The 26,923-nt window shown below is 52.7% G+C and overlaps 3 protein-coding genes, 1 long non-coding RNA gene and 1 gene segment (V, D, J or C); 4 read left to right on the top strand and 1 right to left on the bottom strand.

Moving 5' to 3' along the window:
* Positions 1-9: 9 nt before the first annotated feature.
* LOC127470351 (vacuolar protein sorting-associated protein 29-like) lies at positions 10-2,369 on the top strand. Its single transcript, XM_051785777.1, has 4 exons — positions 10-82; positions 419-607; positions 1,130-1,365; positions 1,915-2,369. Exons 1-4 carry the CDS (start codon positions 80-82, stop codon positions 2,030-2,032), a joined length of 546 nt encoding a protein of 181 aa, XP_051641737.1. The 5' UTR covers positions 10-79; the 3' UTR covers positions 2,033-2,369.
* Positions 2,370-10,028: 7,659 nt separating this feature from the next.
* Positions 10,029-26,923, top strand: part of LOC127470199 (Ig lambda chain V-1 region-like) — a 35,370-nt gene continuing 18,475 nt past the window's right edge. Inside the window, 2 exon segments of the V gene segment in view lie at positions 10,029-10,150; positions 10,283-10,407. Coding sequence covers positions 10,075-10,150; positions 10,283-10,407 — 201 coding nt within the window.
* Positions 12,461-23,032, bottom strand: LOC127470354 (uncharacterized). Its single transcript, XR_007904270.1, has 3 exons — positions 22,912-23,032; positions 13,267-13,345; positions 12,461-12,537 (listed from the first exon to the last, which is right to left on the bottom strand). It is a non-coding gene; the product is annotated as an uncharacterized LOC127470354 (long non-coding RNA).
* LOC127470349 (immunoglobulin lambda-1 light chain-like) lies at positions 16,570-19,193 on the top strand. Its single transcript, XM_051785775.1, has 3 exons — positions 16,570-16,702; positions 16,829-17,161; positions 18,714-19,193. The coding sequence occupies exons 1-3, from the start codon at positions 16,657-16,659 to the stop codon at positions 19,025-19,027; spliced, it is 693 nt and encodes a 230-aa protein (XP_051641735.1). The 5' UTR covers positions 16,570-16,656; the 3' UTR covers positions 19,028-19,193.
* LOC127470350 (immunoglobulin lambda-1 light chain-like) lies at positions 22,554-25,316 on the top strand. Its single transcript, XM_051785776.1, has 3 exons — positions 22,554-22,636; positions 22,763-23,074; positions 24,622-25,316. Exons 1-3 carry the CDS (start codon positions 22,591-22,593, stop codon positions 24,933-24,935), a joined length of 672 nt encoding a protein of 223 aa, XP_051641736.1. The 5' UTR covers positions 22,554-22,590; the 3' UTR covers positions 24,936-25,316.

Consider the following 26,923-nt stretch of genomic DNA (forward strand, 5'->3'; position numbering starts at 1 on the left):
GCACAAAACCAGGAGCGTCACTTCCTGGTTACCCTCGTGCGCGTCAGGGCAGCGGGGCGGGCGGAGCGGAGCGGGCGGGATGGTGAGCGGCGGATGGGGGACCTGCGCTGCTTCCCTGCCCGTGGGTTCAGCCTGGGGCGGCGGCTTGGCCCGGTTCTCCCCACTGCTGCGGCGCCCCCCGCCTCAGCTTCCCCCGGGCAACACGTTCCCCACCTCCGGCTGCGTGCGGAGCGAGGGCTCCTGGCGCTGCCCGGCTGGGCTCTGCTGTCTGTGCGGGGAGGCTCGGGCGAGCGCAGGGGTGTTTCATCAGAGCTGACTCGAAAAGGAGCGCAGCAGGGGTTTGTGGTATTCTGTTTTTGTGCTGCTCTGTTGAGTAACCTGGGTTAAGGCTCTCTCTTTCCCCCCGGTGTGTGCGGAGTTGGTGTTAGTGCTGGGGGACCTTCACATCCCGCACCGGTGCAGTGCTCTGCCCGTGAAGTTCAAGGAGCTGCTGGTTCCAGGAAGGATTCAGCACATCCTGTGTACGGGAAACCTCTGCACCAAGGAGAGCTATGACTACCTCAGGACGCTGGCTGGGGACATCCACGTCGTTAGGGGAGACTCGGAGGTAACATCAGTTCCTCAACCTGCCTTCCTGCATTGGTTGTCTTCATGAATCCTGGGGAGTCCCTCAGCATTGACCAATTCCTGAACTGTAATTCACCTGAATAAGGAGTAGGAATGAGTAAGAGTGAAGAAAAAAATTATTTTCTAGACCTTTCTTGTTGTACCTGCAACAGGAGGGCCTGAGTGTGAGGGGGTAAAACATGCACCTGGTTCCTATGAACTCGGTCACAAGTCTGTGATTACTGAGACCACAGTGCCCCAGCTGGCCGTGTAGCTGCAGGAATTCTGTGTGTGTGATTATTTACAGTTAGATACCCAGTTAAAGTCTCCTGCTCTCTGTGCAAATTCCTAACTCTTTACTCTGAAGTTGCTCTTGCTGGGGTGTGGTACAGGCATCCTGTGGGGTCTGCATGGTGAGAGAGACTTTGTGTGCCTGAATAGTGAAGGGCAGGTTTGTGTCTTGGAAGCTGCATTGCATAAATGAGGGGTCCTTGACTGATTTATTGTCTACCTTTCTCCTCAGAGCCTGAATTATCCTGAAAAGAAGGTTGTAACTGTTGGGCAGTTCAGAATTGGGCTGATTCATGGCCATCAAGTAATTCCCTGGGGTGATGCAGCCAGCCTGGCACTGCTGCAGAGGCAGCTGGATGTGGACATTCTCATCTCGGGACATACACACATGTTTGAAGCATTTGAATATGAAAAAAAATTCTACATCAACCCAGGATCAGCTACAGGAGCCTACAGTGCTTTGGAAAGGTGAGTGAGGGGAGCCCTGAGCTGCCCAGCACAGCAGAGCCTGTGGGTGTCACCTGAAATGAGTGTGTCTCGTCACCGTGCTGCAGAGCGCTGGCGAGGTGCTGTGGGGAGCAGGAGCCTGGATTACTCCCTTCCAAGGGAATCCAGCGAGGCTCCTTGTTACCAGGGTTTTCTTAGCCCACATTTTGGTCATGACAGCCCTGCACTGGTGTGTCTGGAGCTGCTTCCTGTGCCCAGAGAGGGGTGAGTTGGAGTAGCTTCTTGAAGTTGTTTTGCTTTCTGGTATCTTCCCAGAAGCTGCATTCTAATATTTTGTAGGAAATAAGACTTCTGGAGGCCCTGTCAGCTTAAATGTCTGAGCCTGGCATGTTCCAGGCTAAGTGCAGCTCTGCCTGAGACACTTTGATCAGTGCCTGCAGACCTTGCAGTGTTTCCCACTTCACTGTAGCCCTGGGCAATAAAGTATATGAAAACACATGAACATAAGGGGTGTTAATAGCAGGAGGTATAAACTAACTGGGAAGATTACAAAGGATGTCTTCTTTCCAGGAACATCACCCCTTCATTTGTGCTGATGGATATCCAAGCTTCCACGGCTGTGACTTATGTATACCAACTAATTGAGGATGATGTGAAAGTAGAAAGAATTGAGTTCAAGAAGTACTGAATCACGTTCAAAGCCCCTTGGTGACTTCTCGCTGCCTTTCAGCCCTTCCCTTCCCCGTTCAGTCTCAGGAGCAGCAGGCCACGGTGTGGTGCTGCACTGAGCTGGGCTGTAAAGCAGCTGTGACACTTTACTGCTGGTGAGCTGTTGGTCTTGGTTCCCAAGCAGAACTTGAGGCAGAAGACACAGCTGATGAAGAGAAAGAAGCCTGTGAGGAAAATCCTGTGTCTAAGGAGGAGCTGCTGTGTTCCTGGCCTACAGGAGTCAGAGAGGGTGTTGGTAGCTGGGCATTGAACTTCTGTAGAACAAACATAGAATAATAAATCCCTGTCTTCATGTGTCTAAGTCCTGTTCCTTATGCTTGTAAAAGGTGAGGGGAAGCAGGAGTTGGGTGTGAGGGGACTCCAAGGGCTGAAAGGAAGCTGCTGTTTGTTTGCTGATGTGCACATGTAAAACATTTCAGGATCTGTCAGACATGCCTAAGGGCTCCAGCCATGCCAGCAGATCCATCCTGCCTCCTTCACTGGAGCAGCATGGAAAGGCAGAGGCAAGTCTGGGTAGCTCTGTGTAGGTGTGTGGAGCTGGGCAGGCTGGGCACTTGCCCTCGTGCTCCAGAGGCTCAGGAGGCAGAAACTTTTGTTTCCTGTGGTGCTGCTGGGAAGCAGGAGCGTCAGTGGTGCCAGAGCAGTGCCTGCAGAGGGGTGTGCTGGGGGCAGTGTGTGCTCTGTGGGCAATGGGCTGGGCCAGCTGAGGGAGCAGAACCCTGCAGACAAGCCCCTGAGTGGGAAGGGGAGCAGCTGGAGGAGCTGTGCTGCTGCAGAGGTGCTTGGGGGGTGGGTGAGGCCAGGGTCACAGGCAGGGAGGAGGTGGCTGCAGAGGGTGCATCGACAAGGTGGGGTAGAAAAGTGTTCCTGCTGTCCCTTGACATGGATCTTTGCAAAGACTGAGGGGCCTTTGCCCAGATACCAGGATTGAGCTGGTTGTAGTCTTGTGGCTCCTGAGAGAAGCCTGGTGTGGAGCAGGATGTGTTTTTCCCAGCTGAGTAGCCCAGGAAGCAGGTGGCCTGGAGTGATCTTTGTGCTGGTGGTGGGCAAGAGACAGGCACAGCAGTGGGACAGGAGCTGTCAGGGAACACTGAGGGTCACATTTCCATGGAAGTGGCTGTGCTGGCTGTGTAAGCACTTAAGAGGACGTGGGGGTCCACAGCACAGCCCCATCAGTGTGAGGATGTGGAGCTGGTGGAATCTCCTGGGTCTTTTTCCTTGTGGTGGTCACCCACATCTCAGGTGCCATGGCCAGACTTGCTGTGCCCCGATGGGGCCTTTGGGCACAGGGACCCCATTCGTCTGCTCTGGGCAGTCTGTGTTCCTGAGGCACTGACTGATCCTTGTCTTCTCTCCCTCTTCACAGTCCCTGGTCCAGGCAGCATCAGCTGTTTGCAATTTCAGCCAACCTGGAGACACTGTCAAGGTCACCTGCTCTGGGATTAGCTGGCCTAGTGCTGGCTGGTACCAGCAGAAGGTCCCTGGCAGTGCCCCTGTCACTGTGATCTATTCTAATAGCGAGAGACCCTCAGACATCCCTTTACAATTCTCCGGATCCTTGTCCGGCTCCACGGGCACATTAACCATCACTGGGGTCCAAGCTGAGGACGAGGCTGTCTATTTCTGTGGTAGCTACCACAGCAGTAGTGCTGGTATATTTGGGGCCGGGACCATGTTGACCGTCAAAGGCGATGGTGAGTCACCGATTTCTTCTCGGTCTTTCCTTCCCCAGTGCGAAATCGTGACAGCAGCAGTGGCAGCAGCTGTGGTGTGTTGACAGTGAGTAGCAGGAAGTGAGGCAGAACCCAAAATCAGAGGAAAGGTTTTGGCCCTTCTTTCCCCCCTTTTGCTTCCTAGAGCCCTGCAGCTCACTTTGTGTCTGTAGACCATCGTCCTGGTCCATTCAAAACTCACGGTGTGGCTTTGTCCCCCACCCCACTGCCTCTTATTACTGATGACCATATTGTCCTGCTGCTGCCTCTGTGGTGGGATACACTGGGATGAGCTCTGCTCCTCAAATGTGCCAGTGACCTTGTCCTTGTCTGCCCTCTTCCCACTATTGCATTCACTATAACCTTCTCTGGGCAGGTCTGTAGTCCTGTGGCACTGGCTGAGCCTCTCTTTTTTCTCTCCTCTCCTTTTCCAGGTTCCCTGGTCCAGGCAGCACTACTGAGTCAGCCGTCCTCATTGTCAGCCAAGGTGGGAGAAACCATCAAGATCACCTGCTCTGGGGGTGGCAGCTACTATGGCTGGTACCAGCAGAAGGTCCCTGGCAGTGCCCCTGTCACTGTGATCTGGTACAACAACAAGAGACCCTCGGACATCCCTTCGCGATTCTCTGGATCCACATCCATGGATTAACCATCACTGGGGTCCAAGCCGAGGATGAGGCTGTCTATTTCTGTGGTAGCTACGACAGCAATGCTGGTCAGCCTCCTCTTGCTGCTGCCATTTCTCCTTGCACAGCCCTCACACCTTGGGTTCTCTGTGTGTCTCTGATTCCCTCCATTGCATCATGGGGTCTTTGGGCACAGGGGCCCAGTCCTGATGCCCTGGGCAAGGCTGTGCTGCTGGGCAATGTCTGATCTCTATCTTCTCTCCCTCTCCAGCTTCCCTTTTCTGGGCAGATCACTGCTCCTGTGGCACTGGATGATCCTCCTTTTCTCCCCTCTCTCTTCTTCCTCTCCAGGTTTTGTGGTCCAGGTGACGTCACTGAGTCAGCTGTCCTCGTTGTCAGCCAAGGTGGGAGAAACCATCAAGATCACCTGCTCAGGGAGCAGCAGTGAGTATGGCTGGTACCAGCAGAAGGTCCCTGGCAGTGCCCCTGTCACTGTGATCTATGATAACAGCGGGAGACCCTCGGACATCCCTTTGTGATTCTCTGGATCCACATCCGGCAACACAAACACATTAACCATCACTGGAGTCCAAACTGAGGACAAGGCTGTCTATTTCTGTGGTAGCTACGAAGGCAGTGCTGATACATTTGGGGCCGGGACCATGTTGACCGTCAAAGGCGATGGTGAGTCACCGATTTCTTCTCGGTCTTTTCTTCCCCAGTGCGAAATTGTGACAGCAGCAGTGGCAGCAGCTGTGGTGTGTTGACAGTGAGTAGCAGGAAGTGAGGCAGAACCCAAAATCAGAGGAAAGGTTTTGGCCCTTCTTTCCCCCCTTTTGCTTCCTAGAGCCCTGCAGCTCACTTTGTGTCTGTAGACCATCGTCCTGGTCCATGCAAACCACATGGTGTGGTTTTGTCCCCCACCCCACTGCCTCTTATTACTGATGACCATATTGTCCTGCTGCTGCCTCTGTGGTGGGATACACTGGGATGAGCTCTGCTCCTCAAATGTGCCAGTGACCTTGTCCTTGTCTGCCCTCTTCCCACTATTGCATTCACTATAACCTTCTCTGGGCAGGTCTGTACTCCTGTGGCACTGGCTGAGCCTCTCTTTTCTCTCCTCTCCTTTTCCAGGTTCCCTGGTCCAGGCAGCACCACTGAGTCAGCAGTCCTCATTGTCAGCCAAGGTGGGAGAAACCATCAAGATCACCTGCTCCGGTGGTAATGGCAACTATGGCTGGTACCAGCAGAAGGTCCCTGGCAGTGCCCCTGTCACTGTGATCTGGTACAACAACAAGAGACCCTCGGACATCCCTTCGCGATTCTCTGGATCCACATCCATGGATTAACCATCACTGGGGTCCAAGCCGAGGATGAGGCTGTCTATTTCTGTGGTAGCTACGACAGCAATGCTGGTCAGCCTCCTCTTGCTGCTGCCATTTCTCCTTGCACAGCCCTCACACCTTGGGTTCTCGGTGTGTCTCTGATTCTCTCCATTGCATCATGGAGTTTTTGGGCACAGGGGCCCAGTCCTGATGCCCTGGGCAAGGCTGTGCTGCTGGGCAATGTCTGATCTCTATCTTCTCTCCCTCTCCAGCTTCCCTTTTCTGGGCAGATCACTGCTCCTGTGGCACTGGATGATCCTCCTTTTCTCCCCCCTCTCTTTTTCCTCTCCAGTTTTTGTGGTCCAGGCGACATCACTGAGTCAGCCGTCCTCATTGTCAACCAAGGTGGGAGAAACCATCAAGATCACCTGCTCAGGGAGCAGCAGTGAGTATGGCTGGTACCAGCAGAAGGTCCCTGGCAGTGCCCCTGTCACTGTGATCTATGATAACAGCGGGAGACCCTCGGACATCCCTTTGTGATTCTCTGGATCCGCATCCGGCAACACAAACACATTAACCATCACTGGGGTCCAAGCTGAGGACGAGGCTGTCTATTTCTGTGGTAGCTTTGACAGCAGCAGTAGTGCTGGTATATTTGGGGCCGGGACCATGTTGACCGTCAAAGTTGAGTCGTCGATTTCTTCTCGGTCTTTCCTTCCCCAGTGCGAAATTGTGACAGCAGCAGTGGCAGCAGCTGTGGTGTGTTGACAGTGAGTAGCAGGAAGTGAGGCAGAACCCAAAATCAGAGGAAAGGTTTTGGCCCTTCTTTCCCTCCTGTCTGGCTGTGGGGCTGAGGCACAGCCATGGCAGGGAATATCCTCTCCTTGGTGTCCCAGAGAACAGGGGTGACTTTCTGGCTGGGGTCACCATTGTCCTGGTCCCTACAAAACTCATGGTGTTGCTTTGTCCCCCACTTGTCTGTTCTCTGTCTATGGCATTCCCTGTAACCTTGTCCAGGAAGTTCTGTGCTCCTGGGACACTGGGTGACCCACCCTTGCTCCTGTCTTTTCTCTCCCTTTCCAATTCCCTGGTCCAACATCACTCAGTCAGCTGTCCTAAGTGTCAGCCAACCTGGGAGACACTGTGAAGATCACCTGCTCTGGTGGTAGCCATGGCTACTATGCCTGGTTCCTGCAGAAGGTCCCTGGCAGTGCCCCTGTCACTGTGATCTATGATAACAACGAGAGACCCTCAGGCATCCCTTCGCGATTCTCCGGATCCATATCAGGCTCCACGGCCACATTAACCATCACTGGGGTCCAAGCCGAGGACGAGGCTGTCTATTTCTGTGGTGGCTGGGACTACAGCAGTTATGTTTGTATTGTGACACAAAGAGATGTGGAAATGAGGTACAAAAGAGTTAAAAATGGAGTTTTTCTTTCCTTCTCATGGCCAAACAGAGTTGTGGATGTGGGAGTGGTGCAGGTTTTTGTCTCCTCTGCATGACCATGGCTGTGAATGTCCCCACTTTTGTGTCCTAGAGCACTGCAGATGACTTTGTGTCTGTGGACCATTGTCCTGGTCCCTACTAATCTCATAGGGTTCCTTTGTCCCCCAGCCCTCTCTCTCTTGCTCCTCGTGACCATGTCCTCTTTTTGCTACCAGCGTTGCCTCTCTGTTGGGATGTGTTGGGCTTGGCTCTGCTCCCCAAATTTCCCTCTACTTGTGGTTCCATCCATTCCCCTCTGACTGTAGCATTCCCCCTCCAACTGCCCAGGAGAGGACCGTATTCTTGGGGCACTGGCTGATTCCCACTCTTCTCCCCTCTCTCTTCTTCCTCTCCAGGTTCCCTGGAGCAGCATCACTGAGTCAGCCGTCCTCGTTGTCAGCCACCATGGGAGAAACCATCAAGATCACCTGCTCTGAGGGTAGCAGTGCCTATGGCTAAGTCCAGCAGAAGGTCCCTGGCAATGCCTCTGTCACTATGATCTGTGCTGGCACAAAGAGACCCTCAGTGGTGCTGAAGGACATGGATGTGACAGGGCTCCTGGCAGTAAAGAGCTGTGGTGTGACTAATTGCTGCTGCCCTCCAAATGTCTTGTCCTGTGGTTGGTGCTGTTGCCCAGAGAAGCTGGGAGAATCCCTATCATTATCTCTGGGCATCCTGCTCTGGTCCATGGGCTCTGTGCCACTCATCTCTAGTGAGAGCAACTGTGCTGAAGGGCCCTGTGTCTGTGTGAGAGGCTTTCCCCTGTGAGCATGGGCTGCCTTGGATAGGCTGCCGTGCAGAAGCCCTGAAGGCCGTGGCCAGGACTGGAGGAATCTCTGGACCTGGTGGGAACTGTGGCAGAGCTGAGAGACAGCAAGGGCAGAGTCCTGTGCCAGGCTCTGCTCTCAGTTCCTCCAGTGCTGTCCCTGAGGCCCTTCTTGTCCCCACACGGTGTCAGTGTGGTTCCACTGCACGGTCTGAGGTTCACAGGGCTGCCAAGAGGCAAAGGGGCTGTGGAAAACCAGGTGCCAGTGTGTAACACTGTGGTGCAGACCCCTGGCTGGGGGCTTAAAAGCAAGTCAGAGTCTTCTCTCTCCTCTTGCTCTCTGGGTTCCCTGGTCCAGGCAAGACTGACTCAGCTGTCCTTGGTGTCAGCCAGTGTGGAAGACACTGTGAAGATCACCTGCTCTGGGAGTAGCATCAACTTGTATGGCTGGTACCAGCAGAAGGTCCCTGGCAGTGCCCCTGTCACTGTGATCTACTGGAATGACGAGAGACCCTCGAACATCCCTTCACGATTCTCCGGATCCAAATCCGGCTCCACGGCCACATTAACCATCACTGGGGTCCAAGCCGAGGACGAGGCTGTCTATTTCTGTGGTAGTTACGATGGCAGCAGTGCTGGTCAGCACGGTGGAGGCACTGACTGGCATTCAACCTCCTCTTACTGCTACCATTTCTCCTTGCAGGACCCTCACACCTTGGGTTCTTTGTGGGTGGCTCTGGGCTCGTCCATCTCACTATGGGACCTTTGGGCACAAGGCCCCAGTCCCAATGCCCTGGGGAGGGCTGTGCTCCTGGGACAATGGCTGAGGCCCCTCATCTTCCCTCACTCTCTGTGTTCCCTGCTCCAGGAAGCATTGCTAAGTCTGCCATCCTTGGTGCCAGCACACCTGGGATCTGTTGCAGGGGTAGCAACAGCTTGTATGGCTGGTACCAGCAGAAGGTTCCTGGCAGTGCCCCTGTCACTGTGATCTATGACACTGACACCAGACCCTCGGACAGCACGGGCACGTTAACCATCACTGGGGTCCAAGCCAAGGACGAGGCTCTCGGTCACTGCAATGCCCAGGAGGGCAGTGCTGGTTGGCATCCAAGTGCCCCGTAGTGTGGCCATGCTTGGGTACTCTGTCATGACTGTTGCTGTTTGCTTTGTGTGAGTGGCATCGATCCTTCTGCTGGTGCTGGAGGATATGGAAGTGTCAGAGCTCCTGGATAATGCACAACTGTGACTGGGTACTTCTCCCCACAAATACCATGGCCAGGAATCTCTGGACCTGGTGGGAGCTGTGGCAGAGGTGACAGACAGCAAGGGCAAAGTCCCGTGCCAGACTGTGGTCTCAGTTCCTCCAGTGCTGTCCCTGAGGCCCTTCTTGTCCCCACACGGTGTCAGTGTGGTTCCACTGCACGGTCTGAGGTTCACAGGGCTGCCAGGAGGCAAAGGGGCTGTGGACAACCAGGTGCCAGTGTGTAACACTGTGGTGCAGAGCAGCCCCCACTGGCTCCTTTGGAGGCTGCCCTGGGCTGTGTGGTGGGCAGACAGCAGAGGGGCTGCTCCAGGCTGGACAAGAGTGGGAGGATGCTGTGGGCAGTTAATTGATATGAACTCCAAGTGGCTGTGAGGCCACTTGAGTCCCCCAGCTTTGAATTTGGAGGACCTGGGGGCTTGTGTTTCCTTCCTGTTGAGTAGCCTTGAAGCTCCTGGTCTTGGTGTGGCTCCAGTGCCCTTTCACAGTCTCAGTTCTCTGCTTGGAGGTTCCCTTGTGGCAATGAAGAGAGGCCCAGTGTAAGCACCTGGTTTGAAGCAGGACCTGGTTTGCCCAGCTCCTCTGTCACTGCTGCTGATCAGTGCACAGGTAGTGTGGGCACCCGGGGACCAGGAAGCACCAAGCAGACTTGGGTGCTGCAGGGCAGGTGGATGTGTCCTCAGAGGAACCTGCAGTGGGCAGGGGGAGCACTGGGGCAAGAGCTCCAGGGAACACTGATGGCCACATATCCAGGGAGGGGCTGTGCCTGGACAGGTGGAGACTCTAAATGTGTGTCAGGGTTCTCAGCACTGCCTCATCATCATGGGGACGTGGAGCTGGTGGGATCACACCATGGCCTGGGTCCCTCTCCTCCTCGCAGTGCTCGCCCACACCTCAGGTGCCATGGCCAGACTTGCTGTGCTTGGATGGGGCCTTTGGGCACAGGGGTCCCATCCCCCTGCCCAGGGAGGACTGTGATCCTGGAGCACTGCCTGACCCACATCTTCTCTCCTCTCTTCTCTTTCTCCAGGTTCTCTGGTCCAGGCAGCGCTGACTCAGCCGTCCTCATTGTCTCACAAGGTGGGAGACACCGTCAAGATCACCTGCCCTGGCCTTAGCAGTAGCTGGCCTAGTGCTGGCTGGTACCAGCAGAAGGTCCCTGGCAGTGCCCCTGTCACTGTGATCTATGAAAATGACAAGAGACCCTCAGACATCCCTTCGTGATTCTCCGGATCCCTGTCCGGCTCCACGGCCACATTAACCATCACTGGGGTCCAAGCCGAGGACGAGGCTGTCTATTTCTGTGGTGGCTGGGACAGCAGCACTTATGCTGGTATTGTGACACAGAGAGATGTGGAAATGAGGTACAAAAGAGTTAAAAATGGAGTTTTTCTTTCCTTCTCATGGCCAAGCAGAGTGGGGAATGTGGGGCTAGTGTAGATTTTGGTTTCCTCTGTACAACCATGGCTGTGAATGTCCCCCCTTTTGCTTCCTAGAGCCCTGGAGCTCACTTTGTGTCTGTAGACCATCGTCCTGGTCCATGCAAACCACATGGTGTGGTTTTGTCCCCCACCCCACTGCCTCTTATTACTGATGACCATATTGTCCTGCTGCTACCTCTGTGGTGGGATACACTGGGCTGAGCTCTGCTCCTCAAATGTGCCAGTGACCTTGTCCTTGTCTGTCCTCCTCCCACTATTGCATTCACTATAACCTTCTCTGGGCAGGTCTGTAGTCCTGTGGCACTGGCTGAGCCTCTCTTTTTTCTCTCCTCTCCTTTTCCAGGTTCCCTGGTCCAGGCAGCACCACTGAGTCAGCAGTCCTCATTGTCAGCCAAGGTGGGAGAAACCATCAAGATCACCTGCTCTGGTGGCAATGGTAACTATGGCTTGTACCAGCAGAAGGTCCCTGGCAGTGCCTCTGTCACTGTGATCTACTGGGATGATGCGAGACATCCCTTGGCTATTCTCTGGATCCTTGTCCGACTCCACAGCCACATTAACCATCACTGGGGTCCAAGCCAAGGACGAGGCTGTCTATTTCTGTGGTAGTTACGACAGCAACAGTGGTTCCACAGTCACATGGAGCAATGGCAAAATGATACTGAAATCTCCTGCCATTGCAGACCTCAGTCAGGAGTCTCTGCTGTTCCTATTTGATGGTGGGGCAGGTCCCCATCATGGCCCTGCCCTTGCTGCCCTGTGCTGAAAGTGGCTGTGCCTGATGTCCCAGCTTGGACACCCCTTAGAGCTCCAGGTCTGTGCCCATCCCAAGGTTAGGAGCGGTGCCAGAGCAGTGCCTGCAGAGGGGTGTGCTGGGGGTAGTGTGTGCTCTGTGGGCAATGGGCTGGGCCAGCTGAGGGAGCAGAACCCTGCAGACAAGCCCCTGAGTGGGAAGGGGAGCGGCTGGAGGAGCTGTGCTGCTGCAGAGGTGCTTGGGGGGTGGGTGAGGCCAGGGTCACAGGCAGGGAGGAGGTGGCTGCAGAGGGTGCATCAACAAGGTGGGGTAGAAAAGTGTTCCTGCTGTCCCTTGACATGGATCTTTGCAAAGACTGAGGGGCCTTTACCAGATACCAGGACTGAGGGGGTTGTAGTCTTGTGGCTCCTGAGAGACACCCACTTGTAGTGCCTTGGTGTGCAGCAGAATGTGTCTTTCCCAGCTGAGTGGCCTGGGAAGCAGGTGGCCTGGAGTGATCACAGTGCTGTTATCAACCCTGTACACAGGAGTTCCTGTTGCAGCCAGGTCATGGTCCTACTGGGCAGGAACACGGACTGGGTGGTCCTTGGCTGAGCTCAGAGCTCAGCAGCCGTGTTGGGGAAGGGGCAGGCAGCCCAGAGTGATCGTGCTGCCTTTTGGTGGGCCAGAGGAGCCTGCAGTGGGCAGGGGAAGCACTGAGGCAAGAGCTCCAGGGAACTCTGATGGCCACATATCCAGGGAGGGGCTGTGCCTGGGCAGGTGGGGGCTTAAATGTGAGTCAGGGTCCACAACACAGCCCCATCACTGCAGGGACGTGGAGCTGGTGGGATCACATCATGGCCTTGGTCCCTCTCCTCCTTGTGGTGCTCGCCCACACCTCAGGTGCCATGGCCAGACTTGCTGTGCTTGGATGGGGCCTTTGGGCACGGGGGTCCTGTCCCTCTGCCCAGGGAGGACTGTGATCCTGGGGCTTTGACTGACCCCTGTCTTCTCTTCTCTCTCCTCTCCCTTTTCCGGTTCCCTGGTCCAGGCAGCGCTGACTCAGTCACCTCGCATGTCAGTCAAAGTGGGAGACACCATCAAGATCGACTGCTCTGGGAGTAGCAGCAGCTGGGGTTATGCTGCCTGACATCACCTGGCACTGCCCCTGTCACTGTGATCTATCGCAACAGCAACAGACCCTCGAACATCCCTCTGTGATTCTCCGGATCCGAGTCTGACTCCACGGCCACATTAACCATCACTGGGGTCCAAGCCGAGGACGAGGCTGTCTATTTCTGTGGTGGCTACGACAGCAGCAGTGGCAGCAGCTATGGTGTGTTTTGACAATAAGCACCAGGAAGTGAGGCAGACTCCAAAATGAGAGGAAAGATTTTAACCCCTGTCCCTCCTTTCTGGATGTGGGGCCGAGGCAGGTTCCTGTCCCTTCTGCACAGCCACAACAGGGAATGTTGTTTCTTTCTTGTCCCAGAGAATGGGAAGTGACATTGTGGCTGGGGACCATTGTCCTGGTCCCTATAAAACCCATGGTGTAGTTGTGTTCCTCACCCCACTGTGTCTTGCTACTGATGACCTCCTGCTTCTGCCAGGGCTCTCTCTGTGCTGGGATGCATTGGGCTGGGCTCCACTCCACAGTTTCCCTGTAACCATGTCCATGTGTGTTCTCCTCTGACTGTGGCAGTTCTATACTCTTTGAAACTGTGTGACCTTCCCTTTCCTCCCCTCTCTGCTCTCCCTTTCCACATTCCCTGGTCCAGGCAGCATCGCTGACTCAGCCATCCTTATTGTCTCACAGCGTGGAGAAACTGTGAAGATCACCTGCTCTGGGGGTAGCATCAACTATTATGGCTGGTACCAGCAGAAGGTCCCTGGCAGTGCCCCTGTCACTGTGATCTATCTCGACAATAAGAGACCGTCGGACATCCCTTCGCGATTCTCCGGATCCAAGTCCGACTCCAAGGTCACATTAACCATCACTGGGGTCCAAGCTGAGGACGAGGCTGTCTATTTCTGTGGTAGCTACGACAGCAGCAGTGGTACTGGTATAGTGACACAGAGAGATTTTAAAGTTAAGTACAGGGGACTTAAAAATGGAGTTTTTCTGTCCTTCTCATGACCATGCAGAGATGTGGATGTAGGGCTAGGTCAGGGTTTTGTCTCCTATGCGCTACTGTGTCTATTAATCCACTCCTTTTATTTCCTAGAGCCCTGGCGGTGACTTTGTGGCTGTGAACTATTGTCCTGGTCCCTATAAAACTCATGGTATAGCTTTGTCTCCAAATGTACCTGTGAAATGTCCAGATCCATTCTCATCTAACTGTGGCATTCCCTGTAACCACGTCTGTGCAGATCTGTGCTTCTAGTTTAATGGCTGAGCCTCCTTTTCTCCCTCCTCTTCTTTCCTTCTCCACATTCCCTGGTCCAGGCAGCACTGCTGAGTCAGCTGTTCTCAGTCTCAGCCAATGTGGGAGAAACCATCAAGATCACCTGCTCTGGGAGTGGCAGCTACTATGGCTGGTACCAGCAGAAGGTCCCTGGCAGTGCCCCTGTCACTGTGATCTACTACAATGACAGGAGACCCTCGGACATCCCTTCACGATTCTCCGGATCCTTGTCCGGCTCCACGGGCACATTAACCATCACTGGGGTCCAAGCTGAGGACGAGGCTGTCTATTTCTGTGGTAACTACGAAAGCAGCAGTAATTATCTTACCACGGTGACATGGAGCAATGAGGAAGTGATACAAAGCCCTCCCGCCATGGCAGGGGCTACTGTCTCTGCTGTCCCTGTTTGATGGTGGGACAGGTCCCTGGCATGACTCTGCCCTTGCTGCCCTGTGCTAATGTGGCTGTGCCTGGTGTCCCAGCACCATCCAGTAGAATCCTTCCCTTGTCATTTGTGAAGGAGAGTAGACAGTGCCTCCAGCACTTCTGGCCCCAAGGGAATACCCTGGCCCTGGACAATGTCCCACTATGGCCCCACAAAAGTAAGGGTCCCTCAGGACCCTGAACCCATTCCCATTCTATGCTGGGCGCTGTTCCCTGGGCACGTGGCCCAGGGCTGGCTTTGTCCCTCTCCTCATCTCGTTATTCATCCTTGGTACAGATGTCCTGTCAGTCACCTCCGATGTCAGCCAAAGTGGGAGACACTGTGAAGATCACCTGCTCTGGGGGCAGCTACAACTATGGCTGGTACCAGCAGAAGGTCCCTGGCAGTGCCCCTGTCACTGTGATCTATGCCAATAGCAACAGACCCTCAGACATCCCTTAGCGATTCTCCGGATCCCAGTCCGGCTCCACGGCCACATTAACCATCACTGGGGTCCAAGCTGAGGACGAGGCTGTCTATTTCTGTGGTGGCTTGGACAGCAGCAGTGGTGGCTATGGTGTGTGGTGCCAACAGGTAACAGGAAGTGATGCAGAACATCCCCTTTTCTGTGTCCCACAGAGCTGCAGGTTCTCTTGATCTCCCCCATGTCTGGAGAGCATTTCTTTGTCACAGTATAGATCACAATGTAGCCTTGTCCCTCACCCCACTCTGTCCTACTACTGATGACCGTGTCCTCCTGCTGCTGCCTGAGCTGCCTCTGTGCAGGGATGTGTTGGACTGGGCTCTGCTCCACAAATGTGCCTGTGACCATGTCCAGGTCCATTCTCTTCTGACTGTGGCATTCCCCATCCCTCTGCCTGGGGGCAGCTGTTCTCCCAGGGCACTGACTCAACCCCTCACCCTTCTCCCCTTTCTCTTTTCCCTCTCCAAGTTCCCTGGTCCAGGCAGCATTGCTGAGTCAGCCATCCTCAGCCTCAGCCAACCTGGGGAGACACTGTCAGGATCAGCTGCTCTGGAAGTAGCAGCAACTATGGCTGGTACCAGCAGAAGGTCCCTGGCAGTGCCCCTGTCACTGTGATCTACTGGAATGATGGGAGACCCTCAGCCTTCATGATCTCCAGTGCTGTGACTGGTTCCACAGGATCACTGGGGTCCAAGCCAAGAACAAGGCTGTCTATTAGTGTGACAGCCACGAAAGCAGCAGTGGCTGATGTCATGGTGACACTGAGCCACAGGCAAGTGAAATCTCAAGCATCAAAGAGGCTGATTTTGTCTCCTCCTTCCATTCAGCCAGGCAGGCTCCAGACCACCTCTCCAGCTTTGGGGCTTTTCCTTTTCTTTCCTTTCCTTTCCTGATGCCCTTCCCTGTGTGTTCCATGTCTCAGGGCTGTGACTGTGATGAGGCATTAGAGCTGGTTTCCTAGAGAAGTTGTGGATGCCCTATCCCTGAAAGTATTCAAGGCAGGCTTGGATGAGGCTTTGTGCAACCTGGTCTAGTGGAAGGTGTCCCTGCCCATGGGAGGGGCTTGGAACTAGGTGGTCTTGAAGGTCCCTTTCATCCCAAACTATTCTATGATTCTATGACTATGTTCCTGGTGCTGCAGAAGCCCTGTCTGGGCTCATCCCCACTGCCCAATATCCATGTGAGGGGCAGAGGAGCACTGAGACAGTGTTAGAGCTGGAGCCTGAGGAGCTGGCTAAGAAAACCTTTGCCACATTTCTGCTGTCCCAGCCTGAATCCTGCCTGGGGCCCTGTGGCATTGCAGCCACCCTGGGTGCTCAGGACTGGGTGTGTGGGTGTTTGTCAGCCCATGGGAGCCTCGGGCATGGAGGCCAGGACCAGGGGGGAAGAGCCCCCAGTCTCCCTCTCCTATCACATGGCATCTCTCCAATTCCAGCTATGCCAACAAGCTTATTTTCCAACTTGTGTAATATGTTGTTTACACAGAGGCACATCAAGTCGTGATTGGCTCAGTGCCAAAATACACCACCCCTGGAACTAGCTATTTTCCAGCTCTACGGGGGGGCTCTTTTAAACCCCCCTCTGTCTCCAGTGTCCATCTCTCCCTCACCCTTTGGTCCTGCAGGCACTCAGCCTGAGCTGGGAATGAGGGGTCTGTGGGGGTGAATTTTGGCTTGGAGCTGGGACGTGTCTCTGCTATGTGTCCAGGGACAAGCCCTGCTGCATCTGTGGTGGTGGGGCTGTGCGTGGAGCGGGGAGGGAGATGACGAGAGAGGCATGGGCAGGATCCGGTCGTGAGCGCAGGGTCAGATTTACACAGAGGGGCCGTGTCCTTGAGGGGCAGAGGCTTAAAAGGGAGTCAGGGTCCACGGCACAGCCCCATCATTGCAGGGACGTGGAGCTGGTGGGATCACACCATGGCCTGGGTCCCTCTCCTCCTCGTGGTGCTCGCCCACACATCAGGTGCCATGACCAGACTCACTGTGCCTGGATGGGGCCTTTGGGCACAGGGGTCCCATCCCTCTGCCCCTGTGCTCCTGGGGCACTGACTGACCCCTGTCTTCCCCTTTCTCTCCTCTCCATTTTCAGGTTCTCTGATCCAGGCAGCACTGACTCAGCCGTCCTCATTGTCTCACAGGGTGGGAGACACAGTCAAGATCACCTGCTCTGGGAGTAGCTACAGCTGGTATGACTGGTACCAGCAAAAGGTTCCTGGCAGTGCCCCTGTCACTGTGATCTACGCTAATAGCAACAGACCCTTGAACATCCCTTCGCGATTCTCCGGATCCAAATCCGGCTCCACGGCCACATTAACCATCACTGGGGTCCAACCCGAGGACGAGGCTGTCTATTTCTGTGGTAGCTGGGACAGCAGCATTCCTGCTGGTATATTCGGGGCTGGGACCATGTTGACCATCGCAGGTGAGTCGCCAGTTTCTTGGTCTTTCCTTCCTCGGTGCGAAATTGTGACATTTTTTCAATTTTTGGTTATTTGGGGTTTTTTCTCAGACTTGGGGCTGGGCTGGGGGTCTGTCGCCTGTTTGGGGACAGGCACAAAGTGCAGGGTTTTGGGCTGGGTCTTGTTCCTACTGACTCTGAGGATTCTGGCGTGCACCATGAAGGATTGGGGGGTATATTCTGACATGGAAGATCTTAAAATTTGCCCAGGAAATATGTCTGAGGTCTCAGGAAGAGGAAAACTTCAGTTTTGGTCTTTAAAAGAGATGATTTTTATCTTTGTTAAAGAAATTTGTCGGTCCAAAATCTAAGTCCTCAACTCTTAGTCCTGAGGACTAAGTCTGTCACCACCAGTGAGAGAAAGGGGCTCCTCAGTGGGGTCCTGTGGCCGAGGGTGCAGGGGTTGTGAAAGGACAGCCGTGAACAGCTCGTCCCTGAGTTCTTAAATAAAAACTTTCAGGGGTATCCCAGAGAGCCCATTGTCCAGGTAAGTCACGTCAAAAATGGGAATTAATGCGTTGACAATGCTGCCGGGGATGTCATTTGTCTGTCTTTGTCTATAATTTTTAAAAGAATGTGATCAAAAATCCCAATTTGAACCAAATTACTGGGGACTAAGATAAAAAAAACCTGGTTTTTGACCATTCTTAAGCAGAAATTTTTTAATGGTGAAGTCATCCTGGTTTTTGAATAGAGATAGAAATAGGGAGAGATAGAAATAAAATGAGAGAGAGATAGAGACACTGTGCATTGGAGGAGGCAGCAGAACCACCTCAGAAAGACCAAAGATCTTTTCTCCATTTTTTTTGTGTGATTTTGACTTGTGCTTTTTCTGAGACATTTGAAATTGTCTGAAAGCAGAACTGGGCAGAAAACAGAGTTGTTTTTCTGTGAAATTTGATTTTTTTTTTTTTAAACAAATGGCCTTTCAAAAGGAAAGAAATAGGTTTCTGGCAAATAACTAGAGATTTAGCTATGCATATTATAAATAAAAATATGTAATATAATGTATATTGCATATAGGAAAGGCATAAATGCATAAATGTTTGTTATATGCATTTTATAGAATTCTACATCTATTCATATAATGATATGTACCATATATGTAAGTATATTGTATACTTTATAGATGTGGTCTTTAATATACGTATATTATGTGTATTAGCTGTATATATCTGTAATATATACTATGTATATGCACATATAGGTAGTGATAGAGTATATAAAACACATATACAAGAATATATGGGATGCATACATGCATTACACACATATATATGCATATATTTTATAAAAATATATAACTTTTTTAAAAAAATTATAAATAAATAAATAAATACATAAATAAATAAGTGGATGGATGGATTTCCCAAATCTAAATACATTGAAGTTATAAGTGGTAAGCTCTTGGCTGTGGGGGAAGCAGGGAGTTTGTGGGTAGTGCCAGCTGGACAGGCAGGGGCTGTGGTGGGGCACAGGTCCCTCTCTGACCCCACACCTCTCTCTTCCCTTGCAGACCGGCCCGAGGTCGCTCCCACCCTCTACGTCTTCCAGCCGCCCTCTGAGCAGATCTTGAAGGAGAACAAAGCCATTCTGGTGTGTCTGATACAGGGCTTTTACCCCAGCCCTGTGGAAGTGGAATGGGTGGCTGATGGCACCACCATCACAAACAACGTGCAGACCAGTCAGTCCGTGCGGCAGAGCGACAGCAAGTACATGGCCAGCAGCTACCTGACACTGGATGCCAGCCAGTGGCAAAATTTCAGCACATTCTCCTGCAAGGTCAAGCACGAGGCTGGCAATGTGGAGAAGACAGTGAACAGATCCTAGTGCCCCTAAGCCCACCTGGACCTCCTTGCACCCACCGGCCCTTTGCTGGCTCCCTCCCTCCTCCCCACTTCTGGGGACAGCGACTCCCCCCAGCCACACACCTCGCTCCCCATGTACCCCTGTCCCCTGCACCTATTTCCCCACTACAAGTGTCAGACAAATAAAAACCAACACTGAACTAGTGCTGGCTCAGCATCCCTGTCTCTGTGTCCTTCCAACGCGCCCGCTCCCCACACACGGGCTGGTGTCAGCCCAGTGCCACCAGGCAGTGGGTGGAATGGGAACACACACATGTGTACACACACACACACAGTTATACTGGGGGGCTCTGTGCAGCTTCTGCTCAACCCTGGGGACCCCAATGAACCCCCCTGGCACGGCCAAGACCAGGGGATGAGCAGCCTGGGGCACAGCCTGCTCTAAACCCCCATGCCATCATCAAGCACATGTCGCTGGCTGTGCCATCCTTGTCCCTTGACCACTGCCCTCTGGGTGCCTTGCATTAACATGTGGCCCAAGGTGGGGGCATGGGGACATGTCCCTTTGCTGCCATCCCTGGCTCTGCCCCCATTTCCACACTCACCCCTGCACTTGCCAGAATAGGGGTGCCAGTGTAGCCACCAGTCAAGCACATGCACCGATCTGTCCCTTGCACCCTGTGCCACAATCTATTCTAACACCAACAGACCCTCGAACACCCCTTCGCGATTCTCCGGATCCACATCAGGCAACACGGGCACATTAACCATCACTGGGGTCCAAGCCGAGGACGAGGCTGTTCTATCTCTGTGGTGGTAAGGACAGCAGCAGTGATGCTGCCACAGTGACATGGAGCAATGGGGAAGTGATACAAAACCCACTTGGCTTAGCTGTCTGTTACAGCCCCAGGTCTGTGCCCATCCCCTGGCATTTGAGGAAGTTATGACCTCCCAGCAACCCTGTTGTGACCCAGCGTGTCCAATCCGTGTGCCTGCAGGCAGAATTATCCCATCACTGTTCCCCTGCCCTCAGAGGGCCGTGTGCTCCAGGATCAGTGGCTGACAGTCCTTTTCTCCCATCTCTCCTCTCCAGGTTCCTTGGTCCAGGCAGTGTTGTGTCATCTCTCCTTGGTGTCAGCGATCCTGGCACAAACTTTTGAGGTCATGTGTTCCAGGGTTGGCTGGTACCATGGTTGGTTTCAGGAGAAGGTTCCTGGCAGCGCCTCCATCTGTCACTGTGAACTGTGAGAACACCCAGGGACCCTCGGATGTCCCTTTGCCATTCTCTGCATCCACATTGGACTCTGTGAGCACTTGAACCATCACTGGGGTCCAAGCTAAGGAAGGGGCTGTCTGTTACTGTGCTAACTACAAAAGGAACAGCAGCAGTGTTACCACAGTCACTTGGAGAAGCTGGGAAGTGATAGAAAGCTCTTCTGCCTCCTCCAGTTAGGAGTCTCTGCTGTCCCCATTTCATGGCAGGGCAGGTCCCTGGCGTGACTGCCCTTTTTGCCCTGTGCTAATGAGGCTGTGCCTGGTGTCCCAGTACCATCCAACAGAGCCCTTCCCTTGCTTTTTGTGGAAAAGAGCACATAGGAAAGAAATTAATAACCTATTTCAGGTGGAAGAGCCCTTCAGTGATCACATTGTCCAACTACCTGGACACTGCAGGGCTGCCAAAATGAAGGGTATTGTCAACACACACAGGCTGGGGATATCATCCAACTCTCTAGGAAACCTGTGGAGTGTTTGGCCACAGCCTCAACAAAGAAATGCTGCCATGACCTTTCAGCAACCCTGTCCCCACCATGGCCCTGCCCTTACTGCCCTGTGCTGCAGGTGGCTGTGCCCAGTGTCCCAGCTCAGACATCCCATACAGCCCCAGGTCTGTGCCCATCCCCTGTCATTTTTGCAGGGCATCTGAAGTGCATGGGAACAGACTAATCTCCATGGCCACATTCCTCATGGCTGGGGTCCAAGCCAAAGAGGACACACATAGAAGGCAAAAATATCAAAAGTGGGAGTGCTGGGGATTCATATTGTCCCAGAGGCATCATTGGGACCTGTGATGGCTTCTGTCCCTGTTGTGGTTTTAGCCCCCAAAAGCCAATTTTCAAACCCCTCAAAATTTGCTCCAAGGTTGAGAGAAGTTTCACACCGGCAGACACACTCAGCATGGGGAATTCTATCAAAATTTATTGCTAACAGAATAAAAAACTATAAAGCAATATATATATAACAATCTTCAATAACTCTCCTATGATAAAAAAAATGTATTTACACAGACCATCCCTCCCTCCCCTGATAAAGTCCAGGAGGAAGAAGGTGTCTTTTCACTTTCAGCGCAGCACAGTCTCTTCTCTCATCTTTAAGGCAGCAGTTCCGATTCACCGTAGCTGGGAAATCTCTCTCTCTCTCTCCATCAAAGTGTAAGGGGGTCTCTCTCTCGCCCCCACTCAGCCCCACGGTTCTAATCGAGGGGCTCACCCTTGGGCTTCGAGGGAAACAAGCTCATTATCACCATGGTCATCATCCACAGGGTATAGGGAGTTGAAGCTCAAAGTCTTTATCTCCTGCTCCATGGAGGTTTCCTTCCACGGGAGTTTCAGGGGGAATCCTAAGCAGGATTCCACCCCTCCTTTCCCGGGTCAAGAGGGTTCTGGGGGTTTTGGACTCAGTTCTTACCCCAGAAATATTTCCAGCAGGTTTCTCATCTCTCTGCTCGTTCAGCTCTCTCTTCGCAAGACGTCCTTGTGTCTCTCGGTCTGGCTCCATGTCATATTTGCTGCTCGCCAGGTAGCTCCTCTTGCTCTCTGCAATTCTCTGATCTTTGCTTCACAGTCTTTTGGCCAGAACCCAGTCTCAGCTCCAGCTGCAGCTCACTATTCTGTGCTGCCTCTGCTGCTGTTTTTCCCACCACCACTGCGAGTGTGGAAGAAAATACCACAGTCCAGGGGCCTCCCCAATTTTTGGTGTTTCTCTTGACCACCAGGCTCATCGAGGGGTCAGGGCCAGCTGCTGTGCCACACTTGGACCCTTGGCCAGGACCAGTGGGGAAGAGCCCCCGGTCTGCCTCATGGCATCTCTCCAATTCCAGCTATGCCAACAAGCTTATTTTCCGGCTTGTGTAATATGTCATTTACACAGAGGTGCATCAAGTTGTGATTGGCTCAGCGCCAAAAAACACCACCCCTGGAACTAGCTATTTTCCAGCTCTGGGGGGGGGCTCTTTTAAACCCCCCTCTGTCTCCAGTGTCCATCTCTCCCTCACCCTTCAGCCTTTGGTCCTGCAGGCACTCAGCCTGAGCTGGGAATGAGGGGTCTGTGGGGGTGAATTTTGGCTTGGAACTGGGACATGTCTCTGCTATGTGTCCAGGGACAAGCCCTGCTGCACCTGTGGTGGTGGGGCTGTGCGTGGAGCGGGGAGGAAGGTGACGAGAGAAGCGTGGGAAGGATCCGGCCGTGAGCGCGGGGTCAGATTTTCATGGAGGGGCCGTGTCCTGGAGGGGTGGAGGCTTAAAAGGGAGTCAAGGTCCACAGCACAGCCCCATCATTGCAGGGACGTGGAGCTGGTGGGATCACACCATGGCCTGGGTCCCTCTCCTCCTCGTGGTGCTCGCCCACACATCAGGTGCCATGACCAGACTCACTGTGCCTGGATGGGGCCTTTGGGCACAGGGGTCCCATCCCTCTGCCCCTGTGCTCCTGGGGCACTGACTGACCCCTGTCTTCCCCTTTCTCTCCTCTCCATTTTCAGGTTCTCTGATCCAGGCAGCACTGACTCAGCCGTCCTCATTGTCTCACAGGGTGGGAGAAACCGTCAAGATCACCTGCTCTGGGAGTAGCTACAGCTATGGCTGGTACCAGCAGAAGGTCCCTGGCAGTGCCCCTGTCACTGTAATCTACGCTAATAGCAACAGACCCTTGAACATCCCTTCACGATTCTCTGGATCCTTGTCGGGCTCCACGGCCACATTAACCATCACTGGGGTCCAAGCCGAGGACGAGGCTGACTATTACTGTGTTGATTGGGATGTGTTCGGGTCCGGGACCCGTGTGACCGTTATAAGTGAGTCACCAATTTCTTGGTCTTTCCTTCCTCGGTGCGAAATTGTGACATTTTTTCAATTTTTGGTGATTTAGGTTTTTTTTTCTCAGACTTGCGGCTGTACTGGGGTCTGCCAGTCATTTGGGGACGGGCACGAAGTGCAGGGTTTTGGGCTGGGTCTTGTCCCTGTGGACTCTGAGCCACAAAGGATTGGGGGTATTTTCTGACATGAAAGATCTTAAAATTTGCCCAGGAAATATGTCTGAGGTCTCAGGAAGAGGAAAACTTAGTTTTAGGTCTCAAAAAGCAGCTATTTTTGCCTTGTTAAAGAAATTTGTCAGCCTAAGATCTAAGTCCTCAACTCTTAGTCCTGAGGACTAAGTCTGTCACCACCAGTGAGAGAAAGGGGCTCCTCAGTGGGGTCCTGTGGCCAGGGGTGCAGGGGCTGTGAAAGGACAGCCGCGAACAGCTCGTCCCTGGGCTCTTAAATAAAAACTTTCAGAGGTATCCCAAAGAGCCCATTGTCACATCAAAAATGGGGATTAATGCGTTGAAAATGCTGCTGGGAATGTCATTTGTCTGTCTTTGTCTATAATTTTTAAAAGAATGTGATCAAAAATCCCAATTTGAACCAAATTACTGGGGACTAAGATTAAAAAAAAATGTTCTTTGACCATTTTAAGACAGAAAGTTTTCAATGGTGAAGTCATCCTGTTTTTTGAATAGACATAGAAATAGAGAGAGATAGAAATAAAATGAGAGAGAGATGGAGACACTGTGCATTGGAGGAGGCAGCAGAACCACCTCAGAAAGACCAAAGATATTTTCTCCATCTTTTTTTGTGTGATTTTTCCTTGTGCTTTTTCTGAGACATTTGAAATTGTCTGAAAGCAGAATTGGGCAGAAAACAGAGTTGTTTGTCTGTGAAATTTGATTATTTTTTTTTTTAAATAAATGACCTTTCAAAAGGAAAGAAATAGGTTTGTGGCAAATAACTAGAGATTTAGCTATGCATATTATAAATAAAACTATGTAATATAATGTATATTGCATATAGGAAAGCCATAAATGTATAAAAGTTTGTTATATACATTTTATAGAATTATATATATGTTCATATAAACATATGTACCACATATGTAAGTATATTGTATACATTATAGATGTAGTCTTTAATATATGTATATTATGTGTATTAGCTGTATATATCTGTAATATATACTATGTATATGCACATATAGGTAGTGATAGAGTATATAAAACGTATATAGAAGTCTATATGGGATGTATGTATATGTGTACATGCATTACACACATATATATGCACATATTTTATAAAAATATATAACTTTTTAAAAAAATTATGTATATAAATTATAAATAAAGAAACACATAAATAAATAATTGGATGGTTGGATTTCCCAAATCTAAATACATTGAAGTTATAAGTGGTAAACTCTTGACTGTGGGGGAAGCAGGGAGTTTGTGGGTAGTGCCAGCTGGACAGGCAGGGGCTGTGGTGGGGCACAGGGCCCTCTCTGACCCCACACCTCTCTCTTCTCTCGCAGGCCAGCCCGAGGTTTCTCCCACCCTCTACGTCTTCCAGCCGCCCTCTGAGCAGATCTTGAAGGAGAACAAAGCCATTCTGGTGTGTCTAATACAGGGCTTCTACCCCGGCCATGTGGAAGTGGAATGGGTGGCTGACGGCACCGTCCTCACAAACAACGTGCAGACCAGTCAGCCCGTGCGGCAGAGCGACAGCAAGTACATGGCCAGCAGCTACCTGTCACTGACTCCCAAACAGTGGCAAAGTTACAGCACATACTCCTGCAAGGTCAAGCACGAGGCTGGCAATGTGGAGAAGACAGTGAACAGATCCTAGTGCCCCTAAACCCACTGGGACCTCCTCGCACCCACCATCCCTTTGCTGGCTCCCTCCCTCCTCCCCACTTCTGGGGACAGTGGCTCACCCCAGCCACACACCTCGCTCCCCACATCCCCCTGTCCCCTGCTCCTGTCCCCCCACTATGAGTGTCAGACAAATAAAAACTGACACTGAACTAGTGCTGGCTCAGCATCCCTGTCTCTGTGTCCTTCCAACGTGCCCGCTCCCCACACACGGGCTGGTGTCAGCCCAGTGCCACCAGTATGGAGGGTGGGATGGGAACACACACAGGTGTACACACACACACTTATATTGGGGGGGCTCTGTGCAGCTTCTGCTCAACCCTGGGGACCCCAATGAACCCCCCTGGCATGGCCAAGACCAAGGGATGAGCAGCCTGGGGCACAGCCTGCTCTAAACCTCCATGCCATCATCAAGCACGTCGCTGGCTGTGCCATCCTTGTCCCTTGACCACTGCCCTCTGGGTGCCTTGCATTAACATGTGGCCTGTGGTAGGGGCATGGGGAGATGTCTTTTTGCTGCCATCCCTGACTCTGCCCCCATTTCCACACTCACCCCTGCACTTGCCAGAATAGGGGTGCCAGTGTAGCCACCAGTCAAGCACATGCACCGATCTGTCCCTTGCACCCTGTGCCACAATCTATTCTAACACCAACAGACCCTCGAACACCCCTTCGCGATTCTCCGGATCCACATCCGGCAACACGGGCACATTAACCATCACTGGGGTCCAAGCCAAGGACGAGGCTGTTCTATCTCTGTGGTGGTAAGGACAGCAGCAGTGATGCTGCCACAGTGACATGGAGCAATGGGGAAGTGATACAAAACCCACTTGGCTTAGCTGTCTGTTACAGCCCCAGGTCTGTGCCCATCCCCTGGCATTTGAGGAAGTTATGACCTCCCAGCAACCCTGTTGTGGCCCAGCGTGTCCAATCCGTGTGCCTGCAGGCAGAATTGTCCCTGCCCTCAGAGGGCTGTGTGCTCCAGGATCAGTGGCTGACAGTCCTTTTCTCCCATCTCTCCTCTTCAGGTTCCTTGGTCCAGGCAGTGTTGTGTCATCTCTCCTTGGTGTCAGCGATCCTGGCACAAACTTTTGAGGTCATGTGTTCCAGGGCTGGCTGGTACCATGGCTGGTCCCAGGAGAAGGTTCCTGGCAGCGCCTCCATCTGTCACTGCGAACTGTGAGAACACCCAGGGACCCTCGGACATCCCTTTGCCATTCTCTGCATCCACATTGGACTCTGTGAGCACTTGAACCATCACTGGGGTCCAAGCTAAGGAAGGGGCTGTCTGTTACTGTGCTAACTACAAAAGTAGCAGCAACAGTGTTACCACAGTCACTTGGAGAAGCTGGGAAGTGATAGAAAGCTCTTCTGCCTCCTCCAGTTAGGAGTCTCTGCTGTCCCCATTTCATGGCAAGGCAGGTCCCTGGCATGACTCTGCCCTTTTTGCCCTGTGCTAATGAGGCTGCGCCTGGTGTCCCAGTACCATCCAACAGAGCCCTTCCCTTGCTTTTTGTGGAAAAGAGCACATAGGAAAGAAATTAATAACCTATTTCAGGTGGAAGAGCCCTTCAGTGATCACATTGTCCAACTACCTGGACACTGCAGGGCTGCCAAAATGAAGGACATTGTCAACACACGCAGGCTGGGGATATCATCCAACTCTCTAGGAAGCCTGTGGAGTGTTTGGCCACAGCCTCAACAAAGAAATGCTGCCATGACCTTTCAGCAACCCTGTCCCCACCATGGCCCTGCCCTTACTGCCCTGTGCTGCAGGTGGCTGTGCCCAGTGTCCCAGCTCAGACATCCCATACAGCCCCAGGTCTGTGCCCATCCCCTGTCATTTTTGCAGGGCATCTGAAGTGCTTGGGAACAGACTAATCTCCATGGCCACATTCCTCATGGCTGGGGTCCAAACCAAAGAGGACACACATAGAAGGCAAAAATATCAAAAGTGGGAGT

This window comes from Manacus candei, unplaced genomic scaffold, assembly GCF_025592945.1.
Source record: "Manacus candei isolate 608988 ecotype Guabito, Panama unplaced genomic scaffold, ASM2559294v1 h1tg000020l, whole genome shotgun sequence".
NCBI classification, from domain to species: domain Eukaryota; kingdom Metazoa; phylum Chordata; class Aves; order Passeriformes; family Pipridae; genus Manacus; species Manacus candei.

Bases quoted from the DNA above. Each gene is read 5' to 3' on its own strand.
- LOC127470349 (XM_051785775.1), top strand. From the start codon at position 16,657: ATGGCCTGGGTCCCTCTCCTCCTCGTGGTGCTCGCCCACACATCAG. The intron at 16,703-16,828 runs GTGCCATGACCA...CTCCATTTTCAG, and splicing joins GGTGCTCGCCCACACATCAG to GTTCTCTGATCCAGGCAGCA. The intron at 17,162-18,713 runs GTGAGTCGCCAG...CTTCCCTTGCAG, and splicing joins GACCATGTTGACCATCGCAG to ACCGGCCCGAGGTCGCTCCC.
- LOC127470351 (XM_051785777.1), top strand. The intron at 608-1,129 runs GTAACATCAGTT...CTTTCTCCTCAG, and splicing joins TCGTTAGGGGAGACTCGGAG to AGCCTGAATTATCCTGAAAA. The intron at 1,366-1,914 runs GTGAGTGAGGGG...TCTTCTTTCCAG, and splicing joins GCCTACAGTGCTTTGGAAAG to GAACATCACCCCTTCATTTG.
- LOC127470350 (XM_051785776.1), top strand. From the start codon at position 22,591: ATGGCCTGGGTCCCTCTCCTCCTCGTGGTGCTCGCCCACACATCAG. The intron at 22,637-22,762 runs GTGCCATGACCA...CTCCATTTTCAG, and splicing joins GGTGCTCGCCCACACATCAG to GTTCTCTGATCCAGGCAGCA. The intron at 23,075-24,621 runs GTGAGTCACCAA...CTTCTCTCGCAG, and splicing joins GACCCGTGTGACCGTTATAA to GCCAGCCCGAGGTTTCTCCC.